The sequence below is a fragment of the Notechis scutatus genome, chromosome 1 (assembly GCF_049901735.1).
Source record: "Notechis scutatus isolate UNSWTSFEM ecotype Mainland chromosome 1, rNotScu1.2, whole genome shotgun sequence".
NCBI classification, from domain to species: Eukaryota; Metazoa; Chordata; class Lepidosauria; order Squamata; family Elapidae; genus Notechis; species Notechis scutatus.
In genome coordinates this window covers 58,551,512-58,575,779 of record NC_142009.1, presented here as the reverse complement: position 1 = coordinate 58,575,779, position 24,268 = coordinate 58,551,512, and the positions used below count along the sequence as shown (strand labels likewise).

The window sequence follows — 24,268 nt, the reverse complement described above, 5'->3', positions numbered from 1 at the left end:
GCAGCCTTACTTCTACTAAAAGAAGCTAAGTGGCTATATAACGCGTATCTAAAATAACAGTAAACACTGGGAGGTTGGAGGAACCTCCCAATAACCAGAAGTAGCAGTCTATCAGAGCAAACAAAACAATTCCTATAACCAGCAGCAAGGTAATTAAAAAGTAATCAGTGCCACTGATCACTGAAGGCATTCTTTTGACAGCAGGATTTTTGTTCTTCGGTCCCTCCAAGTCACTCTGAAGCGCGGAGAGGAAAATGACGAGCAGGCGAGGAAAATGGAGTTAATCTATGCTCTCCCTCTAGCTGAGCCACCAGAGTGTAAAAATTTATTAAATCACTACCTTGTTCCAAACGACGACAGACTGTAGAGCAACAAACATCCTCTCACCCTATACTCCACATGCAAAGTAAATATAATAAACCACTCTCTGCCCAGTCTGGGTTTCTGTACATTTACCTGGGCATGGTGGGGAGGTGTGTGTGTGAGAGAGAGAAGGGAACATTTCATATAAAGCTGTCAAAGCGCCATCCCTCTGTTACATTTAAAGCCTTTTTGCTACCTGTGGTGGTAAAAGATACGCCAACATTTTTGGCAAGCTGATGCTTTTGCCAGTAGCTATAATCATTCAAGTTGCTTTGGCAGCTACAGTGGAGGAAGAGATGATACTTGTCATGGGAAATTCAGAAGTACAGAGCATAACACTGAGGAGAAGAGCCATGTTTATTGTGCTGATAATTGCACTGCATTGAATATCAGGTGCCTGTTTTAAAAAAAACAAACAAAGAGGGAGCCTGCACAATGGCTCCCTTTTTACAACCCTTTAATCCCTTAATAAGGGCTGGAAAGAAAAGCAATTTTTTTAAAAATAAAAGTTGAGGGCTACAAGGTGGGAAATCCTAGGCATCCGAATCCGATTTTCTGGAAACTTCTGAGGGAGCTAAGCAGAGACTTGTCCCTGTACCTGCTAAGGAAGCCCATTATTATAGGGATGGGACTTGACTTGAGGTAACCACATTGATTGGGGTTTTTAGTTTACAATGCTATGTTGCAATTCCCTTATTAGGCTGCCCTTGGCTGCCCTTTGAGCCAGTGAGGAGGCTTCTGTTCTTCTGTTTAGATGGGATTGCAGAGCAGGGCAGGGAGGGTCAATTTGGGTCTGACTGGATTAGACAAAGAGGGGAGTTGAGTTCTACCCTGATCATGTCTAAAACACAGGGAGGAAAAAGAGTGCAGCCTCCATTTTGTTGGTTAGATTTCTTTTTCTTCATTACATATGCAGAATGTATACAGTAGACATGTATCTTTAGAAACAGGTACAAGCAATTCTTGTTATTTGCAGATGCCGTATTTGCGAATTCTCTTGTTCATTAAAATGGATTTGTACCTGAAAGATCAATACCCATGGTGCTTTTTCGGTTATTTGTAGGCACAGAGAAAAGGAAAACATTTGAGTTGCCAGATGCATACATTGCCAGGTGGTTTTAAACTCACTAATTCAATATATGTGGCGATGTAATAACTACAACAAGTAATGAGAACTGACTATGTCAGGAACAGGGTATTGATGGTTGCCTTATAACAACAGCAGCAACAAAAAAATATTTTCAACACAAAAGCAGTTGCTTAAAAAATGCAGGTGCTTAGCAGCAACTGGTTCTGCTGGAAGACAGGAGGGAATTGGGCACAATCCATTTTAACTTCTCTCTGTTTCTCTAGCTTTAACTACAGTCCTGGGCACTGGGGGAATGTTGCAAGAATCTTCATAGAGCCAGAATAGCTCAGATCAATGCAAGTTGTATTTTAAAGTGAAGTCAGCAGTGTTGCTATGCAAATATGTAAAACCATCAAGTTGCCTGGCCCTTTTTAAGGACCCATAGCAGAATACTATCAGTTGGAGCTGGGAGTGGAGAGGCAGGATGAGAGAAGAATTCTTGCTATGACTTATTTGAATACAGAGCTACTATATGACATTACTTTCTCTTTGGTTGTTAGTTCTGATATATTTCTCCGAGTAGAATTAATCAGTCTAGCAGCCAAACACTAATGACTGACTAGGAACTAATTTCGGAGAGGCGCAAATACCCAGATGTGTATTTGTGAAGGATAGTTACATTTTTTTCCTCACATAATATATTTGTAAGGTATAAGCTTTAAAAATAAACAGCCAAATAAGGCTGGCTGGGATGATTTTTTCAGGGGCAAATTCTAGAACAATGATGACATGATTGAAAAAGTTTTGTATCTCATGCCACAAAATGGAAAATTTTTGGTTTATGAGCCTATGTAGGGAAAAAAAACTTGCCATGATTAAAAACTTCAGAGTTTTTAGCTCAGCAGATTTTCAGGCCTTTTGTGCTGCCATGCAGTGGTGACTTTGATTTCAGTGGGTTGGTGAATGGGGGATGGATCACAAAAATGGTTTCCAAGATGTTAAACAACAGTTACATGATGGAAAAGAAAAAGGACACACATATTGTTGGTTTAACAAAGTGAACCAGGAAAATAAGATGACACCAACAAACAGTGCACAAAGACCTAGATTAGTTATGGGTTATCTGAAAAGAAATGGGTTTGGTCTTCCAAATCCATTCCATTCTCATTCAGAAATTACACTAGTAACAACCATAATTGTGTGGGAATCCAGTTACCAGAGTTTTTCCACAAAAAATACTATACAATATAATGTGCATTTTCAGTCATGGTACAATTTCAGAGGGAGATGAAATAATTAGGTACATTTAGTCCCCAGAAGAAATGACAGAGGGTCATATGATAGTAATCTTCAAATAGCAGAAGGATGTTGTCTCATAGAAGAAAGACTTACTATCCCAAAGGGCAGGACCTATGGGTTAAAATTACAAGTAAGGATGCTCAGGTTAGATGCAAGGAGGAGCTTTCTCACTGCATGAGCTCTCGGCCAGTGAAACAGACTGCCATATAAGGTAGGGAGGTCAGTTTTGCTAGAAGTCTTCCAACAGAGCTTGGATAAATATCTACCAGAGATATACTGAACTGAGCAGGGGGCCAGCTTAGATAACTTCTACTACCTCTCCCAGCTCCCTGATTCTAAATTTTTATGCAAAAGTGGTAAGCACTGGTTCAATGAGGCATAATCATCAATCTGTCATATTATCTACTTCACAGGATTATTTGTGAGATATGTGACAAGAGAATTGCAAAACAATTTGTTCCCTCAGTAATATTTTTATCCAGTCAGTAATTGTTATCTAAAAGAAAGCATGAATGAGGAAAGGTGGCAATTTTGTTCCCTCAGTAAGCAAAAGCTCTCTCTCTCTCTCTCTCTCTCTCTCTCTCTCTCTCTCACACACACACCCCTAGAGAATTGAATGCATCTTTGCAATGTACATTTGATCATGTTATTGGCTCCTGGAAGCAAAGGCCAAGTGCACACAATCCCCTTTCCTATTATTGTTGAGAGTTTTTCAGAATTATGGTGCTGCCAGGTCACTCCAGTGCTTATCATGCAAATCCCCAGGAGAAACAGGCCAGCAAAATCTCTTCCTCACGCCACCGGCATCTCAAGACTCCTTAGAAAACATGGTTGCTATGCAGCCTTGTTTGTTCATGGTAGGTGACACTGTTTGCTGCCCTGCATGTGTAACCTGCAAGTGCAAGCTTATTAGCCTAGTGCCAAAGAGGGTTGGCCTTGAAGAGATACCCACAACTTTTGAAAGCTACTGAGGAAGGACAAAATTATTAAGGGGAAAGGAAAGCACTTGTACCCACCTTCTGAGGCTCTGCCACACACAGCATATTTGTTCAGGATCCTGACATAAAAGACTAGAGCAGGTGAGTGAGAAGAACTGACTTCACTGCTATTTAAGGGATCAGCCCTTTCCTCTAAGGCTGTTTACTCTGCCACAAGCACACAGCCTGTAGAACTTGTCATGCAGCCCCTTAAGCTATTTGGCATTTATTTTTTAGTTAAGAAAAAAATGCTGTTCCAGATCCAGTACTAGGCTACCCAGGTGGAGAGGCTATTCAAACACTCCAAAGAGAGGAGAAGCTATTTCTGAAAAACTGGAAAAAAAGGCCACCCACAAGATCCTTATAAGGAGTACTGTAAGAATGTAACGTAGGACTGAAGCTGAGGAGGACATGACAAGTTCTTACTTCTGGTGGCTGAAAATTTGCAATGGCTCCTGTAAAAAAGAGTGACAATATAGTAGATCATAGGGCAGAAAATAATCTCAGAATAATTTACCAGCCATCCAATAGTTTTATTTATTTTTTTGTAAATCTCATAGATGGTGAGGTGGAATTCTGGAGGGAAAAATCATCAGGTGGAAACATACATATATGGGCTTGTCTACTGTGGCTGAGGGTTATGGAAGCTGAAGTCCATAACCATCCTAAAACAGACTTACAACATCCAGGATTAGGGGCTTGCTCCAGTGGAACCTTCATTTAATATTCATAAGTTGTATTAGGCAGTGTTTGTTTGCTCTTGTCTTTATGTAATGAACAAATTTACCAACAGTGGATTAATATTATGCACGATTTACTTTGGTATGTTCAATAAATCAAATCTATTTAAATATGTCCAATTGCTTTCATCAAATATATGAAAAGTAGAAACCCCGGAACTCTCTAGAAAGCTAGTTTCTGAAGATACTTTGTGTTATGGATGATTTGTAGCATTTTTTCTGGTAAAGGGAAGAACATAGGAGTCTCCAGCCCATGGTACCAAAATTCCTAATAAAAAAGTAGATAATTTCAATTTCCTTTCTATTAGAGTTCAAGCAATCTAAAATTTAAACAAACAAGGGTAATTTAAGTTATATTGCTTTGAACTATGAAGCTCTACCAAAAACCTCATAAGCTTCCTATTTTTGTTAGAGATTTGAATAATGTTTTGATGGCTGTGTTACTAAAATAATAATTTTGCAATTTCTGATAGTCCAACAACATGGATTAATGTTTTTCGTTTTTTACTGAGGAGTTTGAAAAACTTGGCAGAAATGCCATTCATCTGTTGTTTGTTGCACCTTGGCAATGTAAACACACTTTGTTTTCTGCTTTCTTCAAAAGATTCAAGTCTTTCTTATTGTGTCTAAACCTGGGAATGATTTCTCTGAATGTCTTTCTAATCCTACTATTCTTATATCCTTCGAGCTTTTTCTCAAAGTCTCTTGCTTTCCATACTTTTTCTCAAAGTCTCTTGCTTTCCATACTTTACTGCAGTATTTTGCAACTTTAAGACGTGAGGACTTCAAAAGCCCAAAATTTCTCAGTCATATGACTTTGCTGGGGATTCTTTGAATTGAATTCTTAAAGTTGTCAAAGTTGATAATCGTGGCCTTATTGTACCTGATGCCTTGAGGAATTCTAAGTGTATGAAGGAACTCCAGATTCTTCTACTATTCTTCTACTATTGACCTCACCCCTTTCCTAAGAGGTCTGTAGGGGGCGTGCATAGCGCACCAACGTGCCTACCATCCCTGTCCTATTGTTTCTCTTATTCTTCTTTTATTTTTCTTATATGTACCCATTTCATGTATTCACAACTATGTATACACTTATACTTATTATCTTGTAAACAATTGGCAAATCAAAAATAAATAAAAAATACTTCCCATCCATCTCTACTTCCTGTGCTATTTCTCTCTCTTGAATTTTAAAGTCCAGGTTTCTTTGGAATTCCCTGTTGTGTCAGTGCTGCATAAGTATAATAAGTGACCTGAATGAAGACTGAAGTATTATTCTGTGCATCTTGCAGTCTCCCTAGTAAAGACTGTAAAACCCAGGCCCTCTGTGGAGAAACTGATTTGACCCATAGATAGAGGCTGCAAGATCTGTGAGGCAATGCTTGTTCTTTCCTTCTGGAAATCCTTGTGAATTTTTTGGCCATTCTCCTGCCATTGACAAGAAAGCTCCAAGATTTTCAGCTCCTCATGGGGTATGAAGCAGACGCTCCCACAGCACATTATTAGAGATGTTTGCTGGTACTCTTTCTCCCTCTGGATTATTGCCTTGCTGCTTGCTACTACCACAGAGAAGATGTTCCTCAGCCCTGATGCTAGAAATTACTTGGGAAACTAGAGAGGGGAAAAGTCTCTTGTCCCCAAGTACAAAAAGCAAATAAGAAGCAGAAGTGGGCAAAAAAAGTAAAACAGCCCTAAGGTCTTCTTTTTGATGGTAAGGGGGAGCAACAAAATGTCTGAGCAATTTAAGATTGACAAGCTTTTTAATCAACTAATCAATCTATCTTTCATGAATAGTGTGAGTCTGGTTAGCTGTTTCTAAGCAGTTGACCATTCTGTAATGGTCTCTTCTGGCTTTGCGAAATGTGTGAAAATCAGAAGTTATAGACCTGAGAGATGATCCTTCTTGGTTCACTCACGTAATAAGTGTGACATAGTCACACTCTTCCCTGATAAAAGTCCAACTAAAAACTTCTCAGGCAACCTTTTTTCTTTCTTGTACTCTGGTTAAACCAAAGTGGCAGATCTGTGCTTTAGAGTTTGGCTATACATATTTATTTTAGAGTTATTAGAACATAATCATGCAATAATTCTTCCAGGATGTCTGAATGGACTCTGTCCAGTCTTACTTCTGAATTGTAAAACAGAACTACTGATCCATAATCTTGACTCTTGTACTCCTTTGATCCAAAGCTGCATTATTACTTCTGTCCTCACATTTATAGACAAGAAGTTGGAATGGGTTTTCCCTGTCCTGGTTATGGAAATATAATCCAAAATAAATAAATAAGATTTCTGATTCTTCATTATGTTAATCTAAATCTCTATGTTAAAAAACATTGAAAAAAGCTTGCTTTGGATGTCATTTGGATTAGTCCTAATATATGTATATTACTCAGTATGGGTTTCATTTGTTCGTCTTCCTTGTAATGTAAAACATATCTATATATTCATCTAGCATAATATATTTGGCTTTTATTCATTAATAATGGGAGGAGCAGAGAACGATTCATCCTGCCTTCAGCTCCTACATAGACTGCTGTTATGTCCTTTTCCTCTGAATGCTTTTACCTGTTGGAACTTGACTTTCTTATAACATTAGAAACATGCAATTTGCATTTGAGGAGAACCAAGGTCAATGGCCTGCTTCTATAGAATCATAGACTATTATTTTTCTGGAACACATACTGTTTCAAAATGCTCAACTGTTTCTTTCTGCCTCTTTCTTGACTGTTCTATCTCCTCATCTTTTCTTTTTACATGTACACCTCATTCCCTCCCTTTAGTTAAAAAAAAGTTTTACATGCCAATGCGTTATAGGTTAACCCTAAAGCAGTCCCTCTGCTTGGTAAATGTAATGGCTATATTGATTAGTATGGCTTGGCCAACATTCTGGCTACTATTATGCTTGTTTAACATTTATATTAGCAGCAGCATTACACAAGATATGAGATGGTGCCTACTCATAGGACTTAACCAGTTGGAAAGGTATGCAATTTTATTTTAGTCCCCTTTTTTCTTATCTTTTCAGTGAGTTCACAGCTATTACAGACAGTTCATATCTGCAAAGCAAAATTGGTAGCCAGATGGTCTCTTTATCCATTCAGCAGCAAACAGCTGTCTCCCTATTATTATCTTGGATTATAGTCACTATGTCCAAAATCGAAATCTTATTCTCCTATGTACAATGCAAGAACATTCAGTATAAAATAATCAGGAGAGATTAAATGTTAAAATAAGAGATCTCGCTGCAGTTTTCATTGTTAGTGAAATATATTTTTAGGTGAACTCTATCTAGCCCATTGCGGAAATTATTTAATGAACATGAATTTATGAGGCATAGAAAGTGAGGTTTCAGCTTGTGGAGTCATGCAGAAAGGAATAGGTAGGAAAATAAAATCATGAAGGTAATATACAAATGGCCCAATTTTTGCAATGAAAGGATAATTAGGTGGGAACTTGATTTTTGCCCTTCCTTCCGAGTCCACTCTTAGAGAGCCAACTGAAAACCTCTCAGAGGAGTGACAAATTAAAATAATGCTGTAGTTCCTCAAGTAAATGGTGGGCTGAATGCCAGCAGGCCTATGCCTCAGCATTGATAGACAAAGTGATGAAATCAGGTTCAGAAGCTTTTTGTGCTGACCTTCATTGTATACCTTAGCTCAGAACAAAAAGTGTTTCACTCATGCAGATGTCAAAATGCAAAGCACAAAGAGCTCACTGCTTCCAGTGTTTCAATGGTAAATTCAAATACTAAAATTTAGAATATGAAAGGTTTTCCAGCCAGACTTAAAATGTAAATATAGTAGAACCTCTGATCATGAACGTTTCTGACCAGGACCAAATCAGGTTCCAAACAATTTCCCCTTCCGTGCCATTTTTTTTGTAAGCACCAAATTTCCAAAATTAGATTTGGGTCATGACCAAATTGGGTTGCAACCAAAGTTATGGAACGAATTATGGTCATGGCCAGAGGTTCTACTGTATTTCTTCACTTTTTATATTAATTGCCAAATCTCTCCCCTTTTCTCTACTCAAAATCTATAATTATTTTGCACTGGTTTTAATTGCTTTAGAATTGTTTGGCACCCAGGGTCACTTGGTTGAGATGGATGGCAATAGAAATTAAATAAATAAATAAATAAAATGTAATATGTAACTAGCCTGCACTTGAGATAGTTGCCTATTTACTGGTATGTCTGGCTCAGCTTTGAGGAACTATATTAAATACATATCCAATACAATGGGAGTGGCTTTAAAAAAAACCAGAAAGTGAATAGAGAGACTTGATATTCAGCCTATGATGGGCCTGTATTTGTGGTGAACATACCTGTATATCATTACTAAATACTGAAATAATAAGAAAGAATGTATGTGTTTGAACCAGTCTTCCTTCTCACAAAGAACAAACACTCCAACTCATAGACTGATTTAATTTTGAAATGGGCAATGAGAGGAAATGAAAGTTGTTCCCATCATGAGCGTCTTCATGACAAGATTCTGATCTAAAAGTCATTGAAATGAAAAGAAGCATGTCATTGATTGCACGGTCCCTACGAAGAATGAATGAGAATATACTCTCTGTCCTTGCCTCTTTGTTTAACTGTGAAAGCTTGTTACACAATCCATCATCAGTCACCTTTCAGAAATCCGTGTGTCTTGGCCACAACTCTAATGGAGACAGTAACAATATGTACTCTGAAAACATTGGGCAAGGTGTTTAAATAATTTGCAATGTCCTAAAGTTGCCGCTCCATAGACATGTCAAATTACAGTGAGAAGTGAGTGTTTGGATTCAAAACCACTCAACCTCTCCTCCCCTCCCTTATTCAAATTCATGCTTCTGCTTACAATCAGTCTCAACAATAGTTACTCTGTGATTAACTTGCTTTATGCAAAGTCTTATTGTAGCTACCCTTCTAAAGAATCATTTGCTCTGGGAGCTCTTGGAGAATTAAGAATATAAACAAGGTTACAGTTTCCTTTATGGGAAAGCTTTGAATAAGTAACATTACTGGATTCTACGGTACTTCAATGCTACTATAAGTTTTTTGATATAATGGATTTTTGTGGCTGAGTTTGCATTTTTAATAATTCTATGCTTTGATATATTTTTTTTTTTTTGAAAGAATGGTAAGTCATGAAAACTCTAGCTGGGCATTTCAAAAGGTATTTACAAATTTACACAATTATACACAATGTGAAAAGGGGGTTGTGCTGAGTAACTTTGCTTCCAATGTTGGTTGTGTGGTGCTTAGTCTCCCATTCAGCCTGTTCCTGGTAGCTTTGTATGCCACAAGGATTTTACCATCTAGAAGGTATTTATATTCCCTAAAATCTATTCTCCTATATTATAAATTCTTTTAAATAAGCTCTGGGCTGTTTTGCTTCCAAAGAATGTATCTTTTCCCTTTTTAAATAAGCTCTGGGCTGTTTTGCTTCCAAAGAATGTCTCTTTTCCCTTTTCTCGGTGAGGGTCATCCAGGAATGTCTCTTTCTCTCTTTGTTTTCTTTTTCTCCAGGCTGAGCATACCATATATACTCATGAATAGATCAAGAATCATAAGGGCCAAAATATATCCTAAAAATTAGGTTTGCCGTATCAATGGATGGGCTTATCTGAAAGTATATATAGTAACCTTTTTCAAAAGTATCATTATACTGTATCCTGTACATACTTGTATATAAATACACCTGCAGATAAGCTGACCTGGAATTTTTAGCCAAAATACTACCAAAAGGGATTTAAAAAGATAGGGGAAATCAGGAGATTCAGGCAGTTCAAATGACCATAAAGATTTATTGCAAGTTTAAGCTATCTACAATAATCTGACCAACTAATGGTCAAGAGAAATAAGCAGGAAATAAGAGAGGCATTCAATGTGGATGGACTTAGATCTTTTGCAGGCACATAGTGACTCATGAGTTATGATGCATTTGACCCTTCCCTTAGGCTCAACCTGATTATCTTCTATAGCCAGTCCTCACCCTGGACATCTCCTTTTGTACTTAAAGGCTTTCTGTGCCACTTGGATCTTTACATTAACATTTAATCAATCAATCAATCAAAAAGCACAGGTGCTAGTTCTAGAATTACCTTTATTTTTGAGAATGTCACTGATCCCTAAAAAGCCTCATAACCTACTTTAAAGAATAAAAAAAGATGAGCCACTTACAAATAAATGATTTTCTTTGAAGTGTGACCATATCCTTAAGACTGAAGAAGAGATATGGGAACTTTGATCGTTTAGAAACTTTCCATTGCAGAAGTTTCCTTTATAAAATGTGCAGGTATTTTTTTTAGCATGAAACATTCAATTTGTCTTGGCATTTGACACTATCTTATTTAATCCTTCATATGATCAAATTTAGTGATTCACAGAGCAGAGTGCTAAAGAGAAGAAATCTTGCACAGAGAAGATGCCTAAGCAATGGCTGTCAGGTTATAGCATGATAAATGGATAAATAAATTATATCCAAATTCATAGTTAATTGGCTGACTTCATGTTGAGACATACATAGAAGCACTCTCAATATTTCATTTTTATTGGAAGAATGAATCAATACTTATTGTTCCATCCCAGGTTCCTATTCTATTGTCATGGTTTAAGCAAGCATGAAGCACTCAATTTGTCTTTCCAAATTTTGTCTTCACAAGCCAATCCCCTTGCAATGATTGATCAGGTTGATTTGTTGTGGAAATGTCTCTTTTTTTAACTGTGGAATTAAGATACTTTTTATAATAATCATGCTTGTCCTTCATTGAAATATACATTACAGGCTCTTTCTATACTCTATACTCTAATATCCAAAGAATTTAGTCTCTTTAAGCAAATGCTGCATGTGGACCACTTTCACAAGGGACATTTGGCATTTATTCTGAAATCATCACATGTTATTTTTGCCATGTTTTTGGGTTCCCCAGGGTTCTTCCACCCATCTATTTTCATGCCTTTTTAATAAAGTGGAAGAGTCATACAACTACAACTAAACATGAATTAATTTAAGTTGCATTCAAGTCAGTTCAATACTGATTTTTGATGATTCCTTGGGCATTTAAGGAGGTTTCTTTCCTGCCAATTACTAATTAGTTTGGTGGCAATTTTTAGTGGGTTCTTTTGTGTTAGGCATTTCATAACCCTAGTGCAAATCTGGGGCTCATATCAGGCAAACCTGTTATAGTAAATCTGACTTAGGAGAAAGAATGCAATAATAGTGTCATCTTGTCATGAAACAATCACTTTCTTGCTGCTCTTACTTATTCTTAAAGAAAGCATGATTTATATCTGGGTCATTAGATAGAGTGAATTGGTTGCTTTAAGTGAAAGACGCTGGAGAATGGTGGCAATAGCCCCCAGATAGCAACCTCACTTTGAGGGCAGAATCATGTATTTTTCAGGCACTTTGTCTAATATTCACCAAGCTATTTTTCTGCCCTCAGTTGCAAAAGGGTGTTTTTTCCAAACAAGAGTCAGTAATAAAATTCAACTACTTATCTGTAGGATGAATGGAAAAGAGTATCTTCTTGTTTGCTTCAGACAGAAAAATGTATTGGAGCAGTCTTGATGTATGCAATATTGTCTACTAATAAATTTTATGGATTGTGAATCATGGACCTTATCAACCTTTGCCTTACTACCCACTTTCAATTTGACAGACAAATATACCAATAAATCAGAGTAACACCCATGGGATCACTGTTCTCAGGACTCATAGCAGAGACCATAATAGAGCATGTAGAAACTGTAGCAGTCTCACACATACCATCAAAAGTATGGATTGATATGTTGAAACAACACCTTTACCATAATAAAATGGGAACGACTAAAGGTAAAGACACCTGAAACAAACAACATCATCTTCAAAAGAATATAATTCACAAGAGAAGAAGAAAACAATACATTGACCTTCCTGGATATCTTTATCAACAGAAGTAATGGCTGTTTAGTAAAGTTTATGTAAAACCATCCACACTAGCCAAGTGCTCCACTACCAAAGTAACAGCCCAACTTCCCACATGAGAGGCTGTCTAAGAATACTTTTTAGATCAGCATAAGCTGACAACAGCAACCCTAAACATCAGGAAAAGGAAATAGATTGGAAGATTGGAATAGTTTGGAAGATGTTGTAGAAACCTCTACAACAAAATGGATCATTCAACCCACTACTACAACATGGTATGAAAAAGGATAGCCATAAAAAAACAGGAGTCATCTACTATCTACAGTATAAGGACTGTAATAGCCACTACGTAGGACAGATAGAAGACTAGAAGAGCACATCCATGAACATAAACTAGCAACGAAGAGACATCATGAAAACTCCTTAATTGCATAGTACAGGGACAGACTTCACCATGGTTTCAACTGAGCATCCCAAACCAAGATACATTTAAGTCCCAAATGCTAGAAAATTCCTGGAAGCCTGGCATTCATACAAAGAAGCCATCAACAGGCACGTGGAGATAAATATATCCCATTCAAGTGAGACAATCAAAAAGCTAAAAAAGAAAACAAACTATTTCTTCATCAGCAATCAATACTCAGCTAAGCAGAGAGAAACATCCAGCACAGTGGTTAGAATGCAGTACTGCAGGCTACTTCTGCTGACTGCTGCTGCCAGCAGTTTGGCAATTTGATTCTCACTGGCTCAGCCTTCAATCCTTCTGAGGTCAGTAAAATGAGGACCCAGATTGTTGGGGACAATATGCTGACTCTGAAAGCTACTTAGAGAGGATTGCAAAGCACTGTGAAGTGGTATATACATCTAAGTGCTATTATTATTAATATCAGACCAACAATCAAGCAGTAAACAATGCTCCAATCAAGGAACAACCAACTCCGAGAAACAAACAATAAACAATAACCTAATCAGGGAACTACAGTACCAAGGACACTTCTACCAACACTGACATATTCTGTATATAAACAGAGAGCAACACCCACTGCTAACATTGATGGTACTACCTAATTAGATAATGAAAATAATCAAGTGCAGAGAGGACCCCATAAATTTTATTTTTCTGAAAATGGACATAAATTGACCTGCTTTGCATTTCCAACAGAAATGTGGTGATTGTGACCTAGTGATCTTGTGGACTTTGCATTTCTATAAAATTCTTGATGCAATGGTTCTTGATTGAAAACTTTGTAAGAATGTATATTAAAGTAATATTCATTTGCAGATTTTATATCCCTTATGTCAACAACTGTAAACATTATATCCAGTGAAAAATAAATATGAAGCATAATAACATAAAATAATAGGCTACTAAGCATAAACACATTAAAAATATGGAAGGGAAAGAAAAAACTGGATTCACACATTAGTCTTTAACAAAGTAGTTAAGAGATAGGTTGTCTCCTGAATGACAAGGAGGAAGAGCCACTGCAGAAAAGGCATATTTGTCTTTAACAGTCAGATGGATAGGTAGATGCAGTATGGCCTCTTCTGTTGATCTTAGTGACTATCTGGTTCTATGAGAAGAAAGGCCACCTTCAATTTCTTATGTTTCCAGATTGCATCAGGCACTATAGGTCAAAAGCAAAAACTTTGACTCAATTACTAATAGCCATCATCTAAAACTAATAATACAATGTCTATTGAAAGTCTGTAGAGATTTTGGACATGGCTGTCCCAAAGGTGCTTTTTCAGGAGGCAACTGGACTTTCTTGTTTTTTCTTTGAAGACATTTTGCTTCTCATCCTAGAAGCTTCTTTAGCTCTGACAAGATAGTGGGAATGGAAGGATTTAGATTCCTTGAAGATAGCTGGTCATTTGCATCCTTTTAGGGAGTCGTTGAAGCACTTGGAGGTTTATCTGTGTCCTCAGATCACCTGAGTAGTGCTCCTGGTTCCTGTAATCTGCAATTTTTTCTCTGGAAATCCATTCCTACTCCCATACCATTCAAAGGTGTGGGTCAGATAACCTCCAAGTGCTTCAACAACCTTCTAAAAGGATGCAAATGACCAGCTGTCTACAAGGAATATAAATCCTTCTATTCCCCACTGTCTTGTCAGAGCTGAAGAAGCTTCTTGGCTGGTGTCTCATTCAACACATTGACTCTTATGTTCTGCTCAGCTGCAACCTCAGGCAAAGAGCAAAGGTGACTCTACCTAGAGTCCACTAGAGTAGCTCAAGTTACCAGTGTATGTACCTTTGTAGCTATTTCTACTGTCATATCTCCTGTACAATACCAATTGAAGATGTTATTTTTGTCTTAGTCTTTTATGAACATTTATAATTATAAATCTGCTGTTTTTGAGGTGTTACATGCTCCACCATCATCAGACTTCTCAGCCAAGTACAGGCAAACTTCTTAGTTGTCATCTCTGAGCAATATCAACCAAAAGAGTTTCTGATTTATCAGGTTCCACGAAGCAACATAAAATGTCTTCATTGCAAGCAAGCAACCCATCTAACTTTCAGTTTCACATCCACATTTACTTATCACAGAATTCCATATCCTGCCACCACTGGAGAATTATTGTCATCCATACTAAAGACGAACTTCCTATTCTGTATTTACAACTTGATTAATAATTCATATGACTATTTCACTCAATATGGCAATTGCATGATTTTTAAATAGAAAGATTATTTTTGTGTAGGTTTTTTTAAAATGTATGAAGCAATTCTCAGTTCTTTATTTATATGTCATAAATTTATGCACTACTTTCTATTAAAATATTTAATGGTGGCAACAGTTTATGGCTAAGTCAAAATAGTTGATAGCAACAATTATGTATTTCAAAAATTCTCTGGCAGTTGAGAATGTAATAGTCATAAAGATTATGCTGTCCTTTCATGCAGAAATTGATATATTCTGGGAAAGAAGCAACAGTTCTGGGTCCAGACAAATGGAGTAGAAGTTGCAGCTCCTTACCTGTACAGGTATCTCAGGCTCTTCAAGGCCCATGGCAACACATGATGATTTTATGGCAGGTAAAGACCTTTCTTCTTTCTTTCCTTCTCTCCCACTTTCCCTCTTTCCTTTGTTTGTTTGTTCGTTCGTTCCTTCCTTCCTTTGCTTTTTTGTGTGAATTATCAGAATGGAAGTCTGCTTACACATTGAGTTTCCTGCTCCCTCCCTGAAAATTCTTTCCCAAGTGGAGCCAACCTGAGGCAAAGCAAGGAATATGCAAGATTGAAGAATTATCAAATGATGGTTCTCTTTTCTCCCTTCTATTATTCTTTTATTTTATTTTATAGGAAAATATCAAACTCAGGTTGTAATATATTGTGGCAGCATTCCCAAACTAAAATTTGGATGCAAGCCATCTAGAGGTAGAAGCATTGATTCTACTTTGCAGCTCCATGGAAATGGATGGAGGACCACAGATGAGGGTGAGGACACTGCCTTGGGTGTGATTGGCAGCCTAGAAATGGATGTGCTTGGTGGACCCCAGTAAATAGGAAATGAGACTTCAGCTGATTTTCTCTGATGGCCAGTAGAGCTGGCAATTTTTATTGACCAATTTGTGTGTATGTTCACACATATTTCAGTGACTTTTATGTACATACAGATCTCCAAGGTGTTACAGCTTGAGCAGTAATCTTGGCATTACCTAAAGCCAGGAGATAGCTATTATCAGTATAATATGGGTGAAATTTTACAGGAACTTGCAAGTATTGAGACAATTTGAAAGAAGAATACATTAGACTGGAAGGAGAAGCAGAAATCGTGAGCCTTTTATACTGGTGCCACAAATTTAAGTCTAGCTCATGGAAAACCTGTCAGAAGCAGTTCAACAATATACTGCATAATTCTGATCTGCTCTCAGACCAGGAACATATTACAAACACAAAGAAATTCGAATTTTATATAGAGATATTGGCATTATGATATTGCTGTTTTGATTTCTAGATAGTATTCATTTTTTTAAATTTTTTATTGGTTTTTAAAAACAAACATAAACAAACAAAACATAAAAACATCAAACCATCTTCCATATGTATACATACAGTGTGCCGGTTGGTTTACAAATTGTTTTGTGCTTCCATTTCGTAGTCTTCAATTACAATTACATTGCATATAATCTCGTATTTTCAATCAAAAATTAAATACCTTAGTATCATTATTAATCAATCATTTGACTATACTTTTATTCATTCATGTTTTACAAGATAATCATAATTTACTTAGTTTGTTTTATAACAGTTCATATTATCATCCCAAATCTATCCTAAAATCATTTTGTAGATATAATAAGAAAGAAATACATCTTTATATATTTATTATTTTCTAAGAGTCTACATATTTCATTACTGTATTTTTTTTGTCTAACCATTGATAGAAAAGATCCCAGATTTTATAAAATTGTTTATCCTCTTGTTCTCTAATTTCAAATGTCAATCTACTCATTTCAGCACATTCCAATATTTTCTTAATGATTTCCTCCTGTGATGGTGTTTTCTCATTTTTCCAGTTTTTGGCAAATACAATCCTAGCCGCTGTTAATACATTTACAATCAGATATTTCAAGTCTTTACTATATATTTCAGGTAAAATTCCCAATAAAAATATCTCTGGTTTCAAGTCTATATGTTTTTTGTCATTTTTTCCAACCACATGTGGATTTTAGTCCAGTATTTTTTGGCATCTGCACAAGTCCACCACATATGGTAATATGAGCCAGGTGTCTGATGACATTTCCAACATTTTTCGGATTTATTCTTGAACATTCTTGCTATTCTTGTCGGGGGAAAATGCCAACTGTAAAACATCTTATACAAATTTTCTTTATATGCTGTTGACATTGTCAGTTTATAATTTTGAGACCACAATTTTTGCCATTTCTCTAAATCAATCCCATATCCACAATTCTTCCCCCAAGCAATCATAGTTTCTTTAACTTGTTCTTCTTCTAATTTAATTTCTAATAAATATCCATACAATTTTTAATCACCTTTTCATCAGTACCTGTCAAAATCTTATCTAAATCAGTCAATTTATCATAGAAACCTTCCATTTTAGAATCTTTATCATACCTTGAATGTATTTGCACATATGAAAACCAATTCATCTTTATATCTTGTTCCTCTAGTTTTTGTATAGATTTGAGTTCACCCTTTTCATTCAATATTTCACCATATCTAACTGTTTGTTCCTTTTTGTATATTATAGGATAAGAAAATGCTTCAATAGTCGATAGCCAGACTGGAATTTTCAAATAACATTGTCTTTTAATCTTCTCCCAGTTTAACCACAGAGACTCCCGTATATAATGTCTTCTAAAATACCCCTGTGTTTTAGTTCCTTTATACCATAAAAAGCATGCCACCCCAACAACAAATCATGTCCTTCTAATGTTAACAATCTAGTATTTCTTAGTGTTATCCATTCCTTAACCCAGTGATCCCCAACCTTTTGATGCCGCTGCCCGGTACCGGCATCAGCTGGGCGCCGCGCAGTCCGGCATCAACTGAGCGCCGCCATCTTTTTGACAAAAAGTGCTTCCGGTAACCTCACCGGAAGCACTTTTTCGTCAAAAGATGGCGGCATAGGCCCGTGAGCTTTTTCGGTAGAAATGGCTTTCTACCCGAAAAGCTCACGAGTGTAAGCGCCGCCATCTTTTTGATGAAAAAGTGCTTCCGGTGAGCTCTACCTGGAAAAGCTCACCGGAAGCACTTTTTACCAAAAAGATGGCGGCGCCCAGCAACCAGCGCCCGGTAAGACTTGTTCGCAGACCGGTACCGGTCCGCGGACCGGCGGTTGGGGACCCCTGCCTTAACCCACATCAGATTTGTAGCTTGGTAGTACAACTCCCAATTAGGCAAACCAAATCCTCCTCTAATTCTAGCATCTTGCAAAAGTTTTAACTTTATTCTCGCTTTCTTACCTTGCCATATATATTTCAACACAATTTTATTTAAATCTTCAAAGTAATCTTTTCCAAGCCTAATTGGAATTGTTTGAAACAAATATAAAATTCTGGGTAATATATTCATCTTGATTGTTGAAATTCTCCCTATTAGTGACAGTTGTAAATTTTCCCATTTCGCTAGATCTAGCGCTATCTGCTGTTTAAGTTTGATATAATTATTCTCTTTTAGTGTACTACATCTTGCTGTCAAATATATCCCCAAGTACTTGATCTTATTCGTGACCTGAATTTTCAATAGGTCTGCCAGTTCTTCCTTTTGTCTTAATAGCATATTCTTTGTCAAGATCTTTGTCTTATCTTTATTTTCCAACCAGCCACCTTTCCATATGTCTCTATCTTTTCTATCAATTTTGGTGCTGTTTCTAGAGGGTCTTCTAAGATGAAAACCAGATCATCTGCAAATGCTTGCAGCTTAAATTCTTCCTTTTTGATTTTCATTCCTTTTATATTCTTTTCATCTCTAATATTTCTGTTTAGCACTTCCAAAGTTAACACAAACAACAAAGGTGATAGTGGGCACCCTTGTCTTGTTCCTTTTCTTATATTGATAGAATCTGTCAGTTCTCCCTCTATCATTACCTTTGCCGTTTGCTTATAATATATAGCTTCTATTGCTTGAATAATTTTTCTAGCGAAGCCCATCTGTTCCAGCAGTAATAACATGAATTGCCAATTCACATTATCAAATACCTTCTGTGCATCTAGAAATATCAGAGCCATTTGTTTTTCAGGATGTGCCTCGTAGTATTCCAAGGTGTCCAAGATTACTCTCATATTGTCTTTGATTTGTCTCTTTGGCAGAAATCCATTTTGATCAGGATGAATAAAATTATTTAGATATTTTTTAAGTCTTTCTGCGAATATTGAAGCAAAGATTTTATAATCTGTATTTAGTAGAGAAATGGGTCTATAGTTCTTAATTTGTGATGGGTCAGCCTCCTCTTTTGGAATAAGTGTAATATAGGCTTCTGACCATGATTTAGGTATCTTCTTCTTTAACATTACTTCATTCATAACTTCTAGCAATGGAAGATTCAACGATATTTGTAATGTTTTGTAAAATTCTTCCGGAAGTCCATCTGGGCCTGGTGCCTTTCCATTATTTTGCTTCTTGAGTGCTTCAGTTAACTCCATCATCGTTATATTGCTTTCTAACATTGTTTCAATCTCTTTACGTATCTGAGGTAAATTAGCATTCTGTAAGTACTGTTTAACTCTTTCCTCATCAATATTCTCTTGCATATATAGTTTCCCATAAAAGTCTCGAATGATTTCCTTCTTCTCTTTGGCCTTGGTCATTTGTTAATTGCAATATTTTCCTTGATTCTTTCTCCTTTCTCAATTTGTATGCTAACCATCTACCTGGTTTGTTTGCGTCTTCAAAGTAGTTCTGTTTAGCACCTCTACTTTTCTGTGCTAATTCTTCTTTTTCTATTTGACCCATTTTATGTTTAACTATATCCATTTTTAGCTTGATGTCCTTTTTCTGTGGCATTTTCTGTAGCTCTTTTTCAAGTCTTTTATACTCATCCTCTAAGGCCTTAGAGGCTAATCTTTTCATAGTATTTCTTTTCCTTGTATAGTCTATTATCAAGCCTCTAACATATGCCTTCATTGTATCCCATACATTCTGAATTGATGTATCTTCTTTTTTGTTTTCTCTAAAGAAAAAAGCCAATTCTTTCTCCATCCACTGTGTGAAGTCTTTTTCCTTTAAAATAGTATTATTTAACATCCATCTAGACCTTCTTTTTTGTCCTTTCCATTTAATTGTCATTGGATTGTGATCTGCCCAAATACTTGTTTCAATATTTATTTCTTGAATATTAGTTATTAATTCTGTTGACATCCATATCATATCTATTCTGGACCATGTCTATTTGAATAGAAGGTGTATTGTTTAGTTTTGGCATTTCTTTCTCTCCATGTATCTTTTAAATTTATTTCATCTACCATTTCAAAAAAAAAAGATTTAGGGAGAGTCTTTCTGTTTTGCTTTATTGTTTTCTGTGCTGTATAGTCCAATTTATTGTCTACAATTCCATTGAAATCTCCCATCATAACAATATAAGTATAGTCCAGTTCAATTATTTTCATATGTAATTTTTTGTAGAATTATTCTTGTTTGTCATTCGGGGCATAGATTGCAATCAGGAGTGTTTTCGTATTATTGTCCATTATTTCCACCATTAATATTCTTCTGTCATCATCGGTATAAATCAATTTTGCTGGGATGGTCTCTTTAATATATAAAACCACTCCTCTTTTCTTACATTGTGTCAAGGAAGTAAATATTTTCCCTAATTTTGGCTGTATCAACAATTGTTCATATTGTTTTTTAATATGTACTTCTTGTAGACAAATTATATCAAATTTTAATTTCTCTAATTTATGAAAGGTTTTCCTTCTTTTAACGGCTGAGTTAAGTCCATTTATATTAATTGTAATCAGTTTTTTCTCTTCCATGGTTATATTTTGTAGTTAGGTTTAGCAGCTCTCGTAGATCTTGGTTCACGTGGTTCTTTGGCTTCCACCTTTCCACCTACCGCACCTTCTTCTTTTTCAATCGCCATTTGGCAGTCCTCTTGGAATTCAGTTAGTGAGATTTCTTTTTCTGCCTCTTTGAAAAAACTCGATAAACCTCATCTATTCCATCCATCATCTTCTCTTGAATTATTTCCAAAGCTTCAGCCAGTATTTCTATCATTATCTCAGCTAGATTTTGTCCTTTTTCTTCCTCTACGTTTTGGAATCTAAGATAGAATTCTGATCTATCCATCTCCCATCTCAACATACCATTTTTATCCTGTTCAACCACTGTTAATGTATTATCAATATCTCCAATCTTCTTGTCTCTTTGTTTATCTTCTTCTTCATTTTTTTGGAATCTCTCATCATACGTCAACATCATTTGTTGGATGTTCTCCACTTTTTCATCGGTTTTCCCTGTTCTTTGTTCAATGTTCTCTGTTCAATGTTCTCTGTTCTTTGTTCAATGTTCTCTATTCTCTTTTCAATATTCTCTGATCTTGCTTGAATATTTTGAATTCCTTGCATAATCATCTGCAGAGTCACTTTTTCTTGTTCTTTTTCTTGCTTTAACATTGTCTGTATTGAATGTTGTCCTCCAGATGGTGGAGAGGAGGAAGTAGAAGTTGAAGAACCAGGAGCTGTTAGTTTCCTATTCATTTTAAGCAATTCAAAATCTTCAGGTTCTTCTAAACCTTAATCCAATTGTGAAATAACCAATTGTAGTTCGAAGTAAAAATAGTAGAAAAAAGAAACCAAATAGTAATGATAAAAAAAGAAGAAAAAAGAAAGAAAAAGAGGACAAAATTTCTTCAGGTTCTTGTATACCTTAATCCAATCGGTGGTTAGATGCAGAAAAAGGCTTGGAAAAAAAAATAAAAGGAAAGGAAAAATTCTTCAGGTTCTTCAACACCTTAATCCAATTGAGAGGTCTCAAATAGAAAAGAGTACATAAAAATAAACCAGAAAGGTAGATGAAAAAACAAAAATACCAGGAAAGGAGAAAAAAAGGCTATTCCCTTAAAAAAGGGGAAACATTAATACTAAAGCTTTCCCTTTAAGATAAAAAGCAAGCATAGAGATTGGACTTCCAAAGAAAAACAAAAAACAAAGACAAGCTCCAACAAAGCCAAAGATCCAAATAGCTATTGCAAAAAAAAAAAAAAAAGATAAAATGAAATAAAATAAAGCTAGTGAGGAGGGATAGCACAACTTAGAAAAAGTAAAAAGAGCACACTGCACTTTGTTTAATTATCCAAGGCTCTTATTATAACTCTCTTCTCCAAAAACAAACCACCTTTTTTTCCCTAGGTTTCAACACCAGACGCCAACTGTTGATAGAAACCCAGAAGAGCACCTGCAATAATACTCTCCCATGCTCTTCCCTCTATCTTATCAAACAAGCAGTGTCCTTGAAAAAAAGTCTCAATTCTTTCTTAGCTTTGTCTGGTCAAAGGAAAAGTAGAGTATTTTCAAGGCTCTAGTTGGCAGTGTTACAAAGTTTCTTTAGCTTTCACTTTCCCCCTCCTTTTCCGGCAGAGTATAATAAGAATTAGTTGAAAAAGGAAGAAAATATTTTTTTTAAAAAAAAAAGACTAAAAGGGAGTCTCTGGCTTAATATATTATAAAATCAAAAAGGGGAAGAAAAGAGTAGATTTTTAAAAAAAAGGAAAAAACCACTCCAGTTTCGAAATATAGGATCATCAGCAATAAGAAAAAAAAATAAAAATATTACTTTGACATTCCTGTTTAAAATCGCCACTTATTCACTTCTGTCAAAAAACTTTTACAGATTCTTTCTTTCCCTTAGGGTGTCCTCTCAAATCTTTAAATAAAGAAAAGTTCTCACCAAACCGGCACACTTTCTTTTTCGTTCTCTTTTGTTTCAGAGCTGTCCCAACTTCAGCAGCTTTAATGGCTGCCTCTTTGCCGCTGGCAAAAAGAGCTTCTCCTGGATCTACCAGGGACTTTGCGATATCCCTGGGATCGACAGGATGCGCTCTTTACATTCACCATCTCTTCGGGACGGTTTAGATCCACTTGGACCGTCCAGGAGCAAAGATATCGGCAGCGATCTCAGACCTCCAAGATCGCATGCCGTATCATCGTGACACCAGCTCCGCCCTCTTCAGATAGTATTCATTTTATCCCATTCAATAGCCCTTCAAATTGTAAGACCTTTCAGTAACTCTTTCCCCCCCCCATCCTTGCACAATAAGCTATTTTTTTTATTATTGTATGCAGACTTTTATTACTGTATGCAGACTTTTGCAGAAGGAAGAGAAGCTACATTTTACTTTGCATCTGACTAGGGAACTATCCTTGCATCTGATATTCTTAGTCAACCTCCTGACTTCCTAGTTATCTGGAGTCCCAAAGGTGCTTTTTTCAGGAGGCAACTGGACTTTCTTGTTTTTTTTCTTTGAAGACATTTCAGTTCTCATCCAAAAAGCTTCTTTGGCTCTGACAGGATAGTGGGGAATGGAAGGATTTATATTCCTTGCAGACAGCTGGTCATTTGCAATCCTTCCATTCCCCACTATCCTGTCAGAGATGAAGAAGCTTTTTGGATGAGAACTGAAACGTCTTTAAAGAAAAAACAAGAACATCCAGTTGCCTCCTGAAAAAGCACCTTTGGGACAACCATGACTGAGATGACTGAGAATCTCTACAGACTTTTAGTTCTCTGGAGAAGTAAATTTCAGCCTGAATAACTAAGCTGCTCTGCTTAAATTGTTCCACAGCATCAGTTTTAAAGACACAATCATGTTTATGGGGAAACAAAGGAGAACCTTCAAATGTTTCTTCTCTGAAGAGCTGGGATAGTAGAAATGGCCTTCAGAAGAATCCAGACAGCACAGTCATGAATGGCTCTTCACAGATACCTAATGCCCAGCCAAAGTACAGTCTCAGTGAGTTGGAAATCAACAGTGCAGCCATGGAGACTGCTCAAATCAAGGATAAGCTCAAAAAAAGAAGAATGTCCGAAGGCCTACTGGCATCAAAAAAAGGTATGATGAATTCTTGTAAGAAAACATTATCTGTAACCTTTATATATAATTGCTATAAATCAAGTATAGCTTTCAGCCTTGTTTGGATAAGTTGTCATTATTCTAATTTTATGGCTGGAGGCTGAGCCAGAATAACTACCCAGTGAAACCATAATTCTTGAATCATTGGCTCCGTGGTCTAAAGCTCAGGTAAGCTACATCATTAGACAGAAGAAATACAGAGTAATTAAAATCTGCCATTAGTACATACAATTATCAATCTGGCAACAATATCTGCAAGGCAACTAGACCAAAATGATGAAGGATTTATTTAAAGTTTAAAGAACGGTGTTGGATAATATGTGGGGTTTAGTGCCGGTTTCTTCACCAATAGTCTAACGGGTGATGCCATAAACAT

The 24,268-nt window shown here is 36.4% G+C and overlaps 1 protein-coding gene across 2 annotated transcripts in view; it reads left to right on the top strand.

The window, feature by feature from the left end:
* The first annotated feature begins 3,674 nt into the window (after window positions 1-3,674).
* Window positions 3,675-24,268, top strand: part of TOGARAM2 (TOG array regulator of axonemal microtubules 2) — a 61,740-nt gene continuing 41,146 nt past the window's right edge. Inside the window, exons 1-3 of one of the 2 annotated variants that reach the window (XM_087965138.1) lie at window positions 3,675-3,810; window positions 15,258-15,389; window positions 23,605-23,871. In XM_087965138.1, coding sequence (XP_087821264.1) covers window positions 15,362-15,389; window positions 23,605-23,871 — 295 coding nt within the window. In that variant the 5' untranslated portion in view covers window positions 3,675-3,810; window positions 15,258-15,361. Of the gene's footprint in view, window positions 3,811-9,312; window positions 9,579-15,257; window positions 15,390-23,604; window positions 23,872-24,268 lie in introns of those variants that run through there. The other variant, XM_087965144.1, reaches the window with a different exon arrangement.